The following is an 11232-nucleotide window of genomic DNA, read 5'->3' on the forward strand; positions in this document are numbered from 1 at the left end:
TAGATTTTCATTAAAATTAGCTTATGGCTTATTAGGCTTATTAGAGAGTTTGGGCTTTATGGAGGTTTTTTTTAATGGTTCATTTTTTAAATAAAAACCTTTTTCCTTTTTATCTTTCCCCTCCAGAAAATGTTAGTATATGATCCTGCCAAACGAATTTCTGGCAAAATGGCACTGATTCATCCATATTTCAGTGATTTGGACAATCAGATTAAGAAGATGTAGCTTTCTGACAAGAGTTTCCACATGTATCAAGAACAGATAGTTATATTTTTACTGTCAACTCTATTTTTGTCTTGTGTATTTTTGTCTTCTTTGTTGTAAAACTTAAGCTATCCTTCCTCTTCTAACTTCAAAGTTGTAACTTAAAAATGTAAATATTATTCTATATGAATTTAAATATAATTCTGTATATGTTTGCAGATCTCACTGTAACAGCTATTTCTTACTATAATAAAACTTCTGTATAAATCTAATATTGGTGTCAGGAATTGGGAAAAATTCGAGATAGCTTAAATCATTAAACCTTATATCAGTCCGGTTTTCCTATAATTGGAACTGCTACAATTTAGCAAAGTGTACCAATTAAGTTCAGACTTCCTAATGCTTTCAAGTATTTGTATGTTCTAGATGTTTAAATTTTCTTGTTAGTTTCTTGCCATGTGTTAACTGTACAACCTGCCTAAAGATGAATGTTTTTCTACTGGTATTTCAATTTGTGATCTAAAGGTTTAAGCATTCAGAATGAGAAAACTGCCCAGATTTGAGGAATAATGCTAAATTTATAGAGGTTTTCGGTAACTTAAAATACTAGCATTAGAGTATGCCAAAGTTACTAAATTTTACAGCTAAAGATCAAGGACTGACTACATTAGAAAAGAACAATTTAGAGAATTTATGAACTATCCTGTTTTTAGGTAGGTTATGGAAGATATTTGTCCAAGTGATTCTTATTATGCCTTGGTCAGAGGTAGTAACTATGTGAAGGAGTTGCTTATTGTTACTTTCAATTCTAACTTAAACACTATGTCAACATTTGCAAATAAAGTTTTTATTAGTAGCCTTAGAAGGTTCACGTATTTAGCTAAAATCACTAAATTGGGGAATTAAATTGTTTAATAATGCTGCTCATTATGATTCTTACTTATGAACAGCCTAAATTAAATTGTTATAGCCAAGAGAAATGTCTGTAAAAATAGTTTTATCAATTTTAGTGGACATCTATCCTTTGACCATATATCCTCTATTTTTCCTCCTGGTTACCTATGGCTGGGGCAGGCATTTTAAGTCATGGTACTTCTGATTCAGTAATATACGGATACATGGTTGTCACCAATGTGTGGGGCCTTGTGGGTTTAGTAGAAGCAGCACAGAACCTCACTATTGCTTGATGGAGTTTAATTTGAAAAGTCAGTAATTCATCAATTTAGAACCTACTTGGTGGATCAAGGCAATGAGATGATAGACCACTTATCAATTGCTATAATGAGGGACCTCCTTTTCCTGCACATATCTGTGTAAAGTGTTTATGTCAGCTTCAGTGAGGGTGAAAACTACTGAACTGATTCCTCATGCATACTTTTAAATTGGCTTGCACTATGGTGCTTCTGATTAATGTTAAAATGGAGCTTGTCTCTGCACCAGTAGGTTTTAAATCTGTTATGCACTAGAAACACCTGGGACTAACACTGCTTCTATCTGAACAATTTTGAAATTGAAAATTAGGAAATGTATTCCAGGAATTTTCAAAAATTCCCCAAGCTGATTCTGATGTAGCCCACTTATCACATTTGGTGGTGAGCTTAACACTTAGACCTACATACAGTTTTAGTTCTTAAAACTTCATGCAATATCTTTCACTTGTCCTATTTCTATTTCAGTCTACTGTAGTGAGGAGAGAGCTGTATATTTCATCACCCATCTAAGACTAATGTGCGTGAGCATACACTGAGAATTACTCTATCTTTGGATTCTCCCTAGTTTCTAGAGGAGGATTTTTAAATTTATTTTAACTTCAAATATAGACGCAGTAATGATGCAGAGAACTTTGAGGAGACTTGAGAGCTCTGTTAGAACAAACTTCTACATCCGTTCCTTTAGCAAACTACTAGTTCATAAAAGGTCAACTTCAATCTCCCTGTTGAAATACTTAACCATAGTCAAAGGAGTTAGTGAGGTTCCATGGAGCCATGGACTCCTTTTACATTGAAGACAGAGCAGAGACAATTGGTGATGTTTGTGGAATGTGGAGTGAAGAGAGTAGTGGGTATTGTTGAAATAGGTTTCCGACAAGATGGATAGATTATTGAATGACTAAAGGAGAAGCGAAGGAAGGGAAGGATAAAGCATGAAAGGTCCTGCCAGAGAGTTACTGACTTAATAGCATTTAGGAAAAGGCACAGGTGGGGCAGTACTGGCATTGACAAGGACTGTAACCTTAGTCCTTTTGGAGAAGGCGTAACGTTCAATGAAGTATTTGGAAGGAAGAGTAGACATTTTCATCTGTCATAGTATAAATGTCAACTTTAAGGCCATCAAAGCTTCAGGAGGAATGTATTGAGAGAGACTTGGCTGTTAAAGAAAAGGTATAATGAGAGCATTCCTTTAGAATGCTGGAGGTCTGTGGTTTCAAACATGTTAAAACAGATTTCTGGTCCATTTCCAGAGTCCCCATTGAGTAGGTCCCGTGTGGCCATGAATGTACTTTCTTAACAAGCTCCCAGGTGATGATGCTGATAGTGCAGGGGCTACATTGAGAATCACTACTTGAGTAGTTTTCAGAGGCCCAGTCAACTTGTTGGGTTTGTAGAGGTGCAGAAGGAGAAATTGACCTAAAGTCAAGCATAGAACTGGAGAGAGTAGAGCTTGGTTCCAGTCTGCCATTTCTGTCTGTAGCCTCGAATAAGTCACTTGATGGCTTTGAGTCTATTTCCTCAAATGGGAGTTATTATTTCTCTAAATAGGGTTGTTGTGAGGGATGAAGATAGGATTGCCAGGCATGCTGATATAATTTATCAAGATGGCCTAAATAAATGTCCTTCTTTCAATATATTACAAAAATTGGGCTGTTAGAGCTGTTTTTCTGCCACAGTAATTGGTGCTTAAATCATTTAAGTTGCAGCACTAGTTGAAGAGTTTATATAGGTCAGTGGTTCTCAACCTTCCTAATGCCGCAACCCTTTAATACAATTCCTCATGTTGTGGTGACCCCCAATTTCATTGTTACAAATTGAACATAATTAAAGCATAGTGATTAATCACAAAAACAATATGTAATTATATATGTGGTTTCCGATGGTCTTAGGCAACCCCTGTAAAAGGGTCGTTCGACCCCCAAAGGGGTCATGACCCACAGGTTGAGAACCGCTGGTATAGGCAAAGTTCCTGGCACACAGAAATTTTCTTTGAGCTCTCATCACTTCTTTCTCATTACCTCTTAAAGCCCTTCTCTTATTTTCTCTCTTACTAAATTACAAGTCCAATGAGGGCAGGGGTCATGGTTTCGTTTGTTTTTAATTTTATTTTTCAGTTACAGTTTATATTCAGTATCATTTTGTGTTAGTGTCAGGTGTACAGTATGGTTTGTGGTTAGACAATCATACTTTACAAAGTGGTCCCCCAATATTTCAAATACCCAACTACACTATACATAGTTATTACAATATTATTAACTATATTTCTTATGTTGTACTTTGCATCCCTGGGACTATTTGTGACTACAAATTTGTAGTTTTTAATTGCTTTACCTTTTTCACTCAGCCCTGTACTCCCGCTCCTCCCCCCGTTTCTGGCAACCATCAGTCTGTTCTCTATGAGTCTGTTTCTATTTTATGTATTTGTTTATTTTGCTCTTTAGATTCCGCATTTAAGTGAAATCATATGTTACTTGTCTTGCTCTGACTTATTTCACTTAGCATAGTAGCCTCTAGGTCCTTCCATGCTGTTGCAAATGGCCGAGTAATATTCTATTGCATACATGTACCACAACTTGTTATCTGTTCGTCTATTGATGGACACTTGGGTTGCTTCATATCTTGGCTATTATAAATAATGCTGCAATGGACATAGAGGTGTATATATTCTTTTGAATTAGTGTTTTTGGGGTTTCTTTGGATGTATATACCCAGAAGTGACATCACTGGGTCATAAGGCAGTTCCATGTTTAATTTTTTGAGGAAACTATACTATTTTTCTTAATGGCTGTACCAATCTGCGTTCCCACCAACAGTGCACTTTAGGGTTCCCTTTTCTCCACATCCTCACCAACACTTGCTTGTTAATTTATTGATGACAGCCATTCTGACAGGTGTGAGGCGATATCTCATTTGGCTTTAATTTGCATCTCTCTGATTAGTGACATCCAGCATCTTTTCATATGTCTGTTGGCCATTTATATGTCCTCTTTGGAGAAGTGTCTATTCAGATCCTCTGTGGAGTCATGTTTTGTTCTTCAATCCTCACAGCCCTTGATCTAATATGAGCATTAGACATGATTCCAGTCCTTTAACCCCTTCCCCAACAATTTTTTTGTTAAAAACGTTTCTTTTTCAGACTAATTTTTTTATTTTGGTTCTATATAGTATTTTTGATGCTGGTTATGAAAACAGTTTGTAACTCGTCTTCCTATAAACCATACTTTTTTACCATATTTTCTTAGTATACTCGTCGACGACTGAAAAAGAACATTTTGTGAAAACGAGTATACACGTTTCTGCCGGGGAAGGGGTTAAGGTTGCCCAAAGGTAGTGGTCCCTCACCTACAATAATTGAACATCTCTAGTAAGCGGCGACTGTATTTTATATGCATTCCCTCTCTTTTTCACAGCAACCTTGTAAGGAAGAGGGCATTTTTATTTTACAAATGATTTAACCAAGATTCTAGAGCTTAAGAATTAGCCAAAGGTCACAAGGCTAGTCAATGCCAGAGCAAGGACCTGTCTGGGGCTTAAAAATACATATTTTTAAGAGAGAGATAGAAACATCAGTGATGACAGTATCATCGATTGAGTGCCTCCTGCACGCCTGCTACTGGGGATCGAGCCCCCAAACCAGGCATGTGCCCTGATTGGTAATCAAACTTACCTCCTAGGTCAATGCTCAACCACTGACCTATGGAATTGTCAGTTTGAATTGGGATTCTGTCCTTTAAACTTCAGAGTCCTGACTGATACAGCTGCAATTGGATAAATAATTTTAAAAGAACTCTCAATTTAAGCACCCTTGAAGTTATAAGTCCTTACATAATTAAATATCTTCCTTCTTTAAAGTTTATTGTTCAGAACCATTGCTTTCCTTGGGATTTCTAGTATTGATTGTGTAAATGCATGGTATGCATATTGACCTTTCAAAGAATCTACAAACTTTTGAGGAATGTTTATATGTGGGTCTCTCCTGGTTACCAGGCAGGAGTAGAAATCCTTAGAACACACTTTCCTACAGGCAATTATTTCCCTTGGTAGGATTTCAAAACCATGTTATGCTTCCCTGTTAAGGAAATAATGCCATAACAAAAGCAGAAGGTATTTGGAGAATTTATTTGCTAATGAGTATTAGGAGATCTTTGTATTGGTAAAGAGCTTCGAAGTAATTAAATAGCATATGCTATTTCAGTAGGCAGAAGCTTCCTATACCATAAAAATGCTCTTAACTGTAAAACAAGAATAATTATAACACATTCTTTACAATACAGAGAGAAAAGATACATTTCCCAACAGAACATAGCTATTTGTCTCAATGGTTCTGGTATGACAAACATATTTATGTGCAAGAAAACATAAGTATGTTCTTCATGAAGTGTGCTCACTGTGGGATCCAAATGGGGAGCAGAACATTTGCTTTACCTTAAATCTTCTTGCTAGAATTTGAACATAGTTTTAAAAGTGCTTTGTGGCTTCTTGTTTGAATTACTTCTCCTGTACAAGCACTAATGGAAAATGGCTCTGGACGTAAAAGTTTGCAATTTCCCAGGTGCGCACAAAACAGTGTGACAAGCCAGCATCAATCTGAAGCCCCATGAACTGATGACAAATATCTTGTTATTTATCTGTTGGGAACTCTTAATTACCCGTGCTAACAGAAGGTCATAGCAGCTTGGATGACCCCAAAGAGCAAACATCTCATCTAGGTAACCCACCCACTTTCAGCAGTAAATCTTATTTCCTAGTTAGTGAAATCAGAAAATATTAAAATTGAATGGGAACTTGGGTATCACAATTGAATGCTTATCTTTCCAAGAAGCAACCTGGAATTTCTGCAATAGAGTGAGAAACAGAAGTTAGGCTTTCTGACGTTCAGTGTAAAGAGATTCCTACTCCTTTAGATCAACTCTGATCGTGAAGTTGGGTATTAATAAGGGAGTCTAGAAACAAATTATGTGTTTTAAGGAGAAAATATTCAGGCAGGAGAGAACCCAAGTAATTAGTGAGGAGAAAAATAGAAGTCAGGTCAGAGAACGTTGCATAGGTTTTCAGTTCTTAGGAATTAACAGTGAAAGAGCCCACAGTGCAAGTAGCACATGCAAGGCAAGCAGCTACATAAGTGACAGGCATTGTGTTCTTTGCAAGAGCAATAGCAGTTTCTCTACTTCCCTTCAGAGGGCGATCTGGGATTTAACTTAGGTGCTGCAGGTATTTTTTAAAGACCACATTTAAAAAAATCTGAAGAGCTATCCAGCTGAAATTTAATTATGTATCAGACAATAAACACTGTGATAGTTAATATTACATATTCATAAGGTCTTTGGTACTGTAATAGCTAATATATGTAGAGTAGAGGGGAAAGGCAAAGAATTCAACTTCATCTCTTATCCTTTTTCAAGAGAAAAATGAGATACCGTGTTTGGAATATTTCCTAGCATGGCCCAAAACAATAATTCAGCATGTCTAATGGCAAAAAATAAAAGAATTATTCACAAACAGAAATTGGACTTTTGAGCAGATGTTTATTTAAATACAAACAGCAACTCCTACTTCTCCTGTTATCTCCAGTGAGGTGATGCAACATTTTTACCAGAAGAAGCGCTTTTTAAAAACAGCCTTCCAGGGCGAGAATAAACAATGCTATATTTGGCTAACAGCTGCTTTGGGAAATGGAGATGTCAGCAGAGCTGAATGTTGTTTAAAGAAAACTAATTATCCAGCTACCTTTGACTTGGATTGGAGTAAATGAGGCACTTCCCTATTTGCAGTAGAATGTTTTGTCTAGGATTTAAATATTAAGTATTAGATATTTCACTTCCTCTATCATGGATTTGAAGAAGTGTTCCTTGCGTCTGATTTTGCTGCCCAAACCACTTTGGGTCATCGGGCACCGCACAAGTTTTGCCTCTGCTTATTCATCCACTGTTTACTGTGTTCAGTTCAAAGCAGTGTGTTCATGGACACATGAGAACCCAGATAACCTAGCGACATAGAGTGTGATTGCGTTTGTGTGATTTGAGTTCTGCAAATGTCAAATAACACAAAGTTTATGAGTAACGTCTCGTGTAGATTTTGGAATAATGTCAATACCCCAGTTTTTGAAAATTCCTTTTCAGCTTGGCAAGCGAGTGAGCTGCGGAACTGGTTTACGCTATTACTCAGAGCTCGTTGGCTGGTCACAGAAATACCTGCAGCCCTTTCTTGGTGTTGCATGAGCCAGGCTGTGTTTTCCCAGAATTAGAACTCCCGCAGGTGCCTGTGGTGATGACTCTGTGCTTATTTGAATATTTCCCCTTTTGTACTTAGAAATGTGTTTACACTCTGATGCTATCTCATCTGAGCCCTCATTAAATGGGGGTGACAATGCTAGTGCTGAGAATTGGGCCTTTTCGAGTGAACTTCGGATGTGCTTTCATGTCACAAAGGCCGCGCAAACAGCTCCCAGGGCACATTTTAGAGAGCGTACACCATAAAAGGTGATCTTGAGAAAATAAAAAGCAGCTTTAGCAAAAATACTCAACAGTTGTAGATTTTGAGGAAACACCTCTCTACACTTATGTCTGTGGAATAATCAGTATTAAGTTATGTAAGCTCTTCAAGAATATAGGGGTAGGCAAAAGTAGGTTTATAGTTGTAATACAAATAATACAACAGTTAATAACAATACAAGAATAAACTCATATTTTCACAACTGTAAACCTACTTTGCCCACCTCTGTATATCTCCTGTATAAAATCCAGTATATGATTTTCATATGTACAGTTATTAGAAAATAATTCTGGGACAAGCACAGGTTTAATGATTCTATAAATGTTTGATCATGCAACAAGTATTTATTGAACATGATTATGAGTCAGATGTGCTAGGACGTGAGGACACGGTGTTCGATGGAATAGACTCATGGTTCTTGCCTTGGTGGACTTTATGTTCTTTGTAGGAAAGACAGGTCATAAGCAAATAAATAAATGTAATGGATGTTAGAATGGGACTCTTCCTGCTGGTGTTGACTAAGCCCAATAAGATCAGAATTTCATATCTGATATGCAGACTTACAAGGAAATGGCTCTAAGAACCTGTCCCACAACTCTCAGGTCCAGGATAAGCTGTACAATTCCCAGGGCCCAGTGCAAAATAAAAATGTGGGGCCTCTTGTTCAAAAAATAAGAAATTCAAGACAGCAACAGCAGCACATGAAACCAAGGGCAGCCCCTTCCAAGGGATCATGGAGGCTGGGCCGTGCGACTGCCCGGTCACATGTCCATGTGACCCTGTGTAGATCCTTTAGCAAAGTAAGAAAATAAAAAGGCAGAGTGGAGAGGAGAGATGTTGGAGGTGGTGATCTTTGCAGAACTGGGCTGTGCTTTGCGAATGCACCCGTCTAACCCAAGTCTAAGGGGGAAGTGGATCAAAGGCACTCCTTGAAACATTTCATGCTGTCGTGAGACACAGAACTGGTGCCGGCTTGAGGCCTGAAAAAACTAAAGCAAATTGTGACTGAAGCCTGCTCCTGCCCACCATATCTACATGACAGGAGAAGCCACTGCAGTGGGGCCCGCCTGCATGTCTGCAGCTCGTGGGGCCAAGAATTGATTGTTTGCCTGACTGTGTTGGGGCCCAGAGGGGGAGAGAGCTGGAGGGGTCTCTTGGACCAGTCTGCACTGGCCAAATGGCATTAAGCCTGCCTCCAATACTAGGACAATGGAGTCTCCTCCTGCCTTTCAGGATAGCCAGGCCCCTGTCACTCATCCTCTATGTACCTTTGTAAAATTAAAATTTAATATATTATGAAATATTTTTATATAAACTATAAATAGCAGTGTACACTATCCCCATGTGTCCATCACCCAGTGTCATTATTGCATTTTAAACCCACAATGTCTCTCCCTGATCACATTTTCCTTTCTTCCCCCAAAGGATTTGTTTCTGTATACTTTTTAAAATTTATAATTTTACATGTCTGTCATATCCATCTATCTATGGTCATCATCATCATAGTGCTTGTTTCTATGCTTTATATAAAGCATATTAGAGATTCTGAAATTTATGTTGTTTGTCTTTGTGAGATTCATTCATGTTGATAAACGTAGCTATAGTTTGTTTGCTTTCACTGCTATATAGGATTCCATTGCCTGACTCTACTGCAATTTCTTCATCTCTTCTATTAACAGATACTTATTTCTCATGCTTTGCTTTTATGAACAATGCTGCTCTAAGTTTTATTCTGCATATTTTCATTGCTCCTGTGCAAGGTGTTTTTGCGTTGTTTTTGACAGATCCATTCCTTGACCTTCCCTTACCCTGCTCTGTATCTCAGAGACCTGACCCACACAGGTTGCATTTCCCAGACTCCTGTGCACCTGGCTGGCTTCTGGACTGAGCCAATGGGAGGCACTGGCGGGAGAAGGAGGAGAGAAGTCATGGTGCTTATCTCCGTCTCTCTCACATGGTGTCACTCCTGCATCTCCAGCTCCCATTGCACACTTGGTTCTAGCTTCTGCCCAGAGACTCCAACTCACTCCTGGTCTTCTGTAGCCCCACTTTTTTGTCTCCGTCACCTGGGTGGTAGTGGGTTCTGAGGTGGCGAGTCCCTTATTACCTCACTGTCTACTTTTTGACCTCTCTGCTCTTTTAATCCCCAGGTAACCAGTTGCTTAGATTAAATTCTTTTGTTTCAATACTTGGAATGTTTTTCGTTTTTCTCTTTTCTCTTAATATATAGGTTTTGCATGTCTTTAATTCCAAATTACTCTCCAAGCTAGGCATACCAATTTACACTTTTACCAACAGTGTATAAGAGTTCCCATTGTGCCCTGGCCGGGTGGCTCAGTCGGTTGGATAGTTGTCCCATACACCAAAAAGGTTGTGGGTTTGATCCCTGGTTGGAACTTTTACGGGAGGCAACTAATCAATGTTTCTCTCTCTTGCTCTCTATCTCAAATCAAAATCAATAAAAACATACCCTCAGGTGAGGATTTAAAAAAGTTTCCATTGTTATAATCCTAACCAACACATATTAAATATTGCCAGACTTTTCAAGTTCTGCTAATCTTAATGATCTCAAACAATGTTTCACTGCTTAGTTCTCTTTTCTTGAACTGAGGGTCTTTCTATATATTATTGACCATTTACGTTTTCCTGGTGAATTGCTTATTTGCCTATTTTTTGACTCTTTGGTTCTAATCAATTTATAGGAGTTGCTTATATTCTGCATGCTAATCTTGTCGGTTATATACATGGCAAATACCTTCTTCCATTCTTTGTCTTCCCATCTTTCAATGGGGTCTTCTGATGGATAGAAATTCCTAGTTTTAATGTAGTTCTCACATAGTTTTATTGTTCCCCTGCCTGAGCCGCACAACATTGCTTTGGGACAGAACCTTATCCATTGTGAGCTAAGCTGTATAACCAGACTACCTGTATTGACAAACTTTTACAAGCCGGCTTTTCTGGACCCAGATGTGCAAGAAGCGGCTCACAGCTGGCTTGTCAAGGAATCCCATGTCAGCATAGAATAGATGGGTGGACTCAGAAAGACCGAGGCTCTAATTGCTGCAGGTCCCAGCTGGGAGCAGGGAGGGCGTACGGCTTCACAGGGGGCACCTCCCACGCTTCACTAAGCCCACCTCGACCTCAGACTCCGTGGAACGCAGGCCTGTAGTGGGAACGTGTTTCTTTCCGTTGAAACTGAGTCTGCCTTGGAAAGCTTATTGGAAACGTAGCCAGGTCTGTTCAATGTGGCCAACTGGCAACCAAGAGCCATGCTGGGTTGGAGCAGAGACCACAGGCGGGTGCGGGCAGAGCCTCCCGCCGCCAC

The 11232-nt window shown here is 38.7% G+C and overlaps 1 protein-coding gene across 3 annotated transcripts in view; it reads left to right on the forward strand.

Moving 5' to 3' along the window:
- The window catches only part of CDK1 (cyclin-dependent kinase 1), a 26785-nt gene that overhangs the window by 14005 nt on the left and 1548 nt on the right, over window positions 1–11232 (forward strand). Inside the window, exon 8 of one of the 3 annotated variants that reach the window (XM_015561082.1) lies at window positions 127–476. The exons of 1 other annotated variant lie outside the window; for it this stretch is intronic. In XM_015561082.1, coding sequence (XP_015416568.1) covers window positions 127–225 — 99 coding nt within the window. In that variant the 3' untranslated portion in view covers window positions 226–476. Of the gene's footprint in view, window positions 1–126; window positions 1123–11232 lie in introns of those variants that run through there. One more of the 3 variants, XM_006759364.1, reaches the window with a different exon arrangement.

Source organism: Myotis davidii, unplaced genomic scaffold, assembly GCF_000327345.1.
Source record: "Myotis davidii unplaced genomic scaffold, ASM32734v1 scaffold655, whole genome shotgun sequence".
Lineage (NCBI taxonomy): Eukaryota > Metazoa > Chordata > Mammalia > Chiroptera > Vespertilionidae > Myotis > Myotis davidii.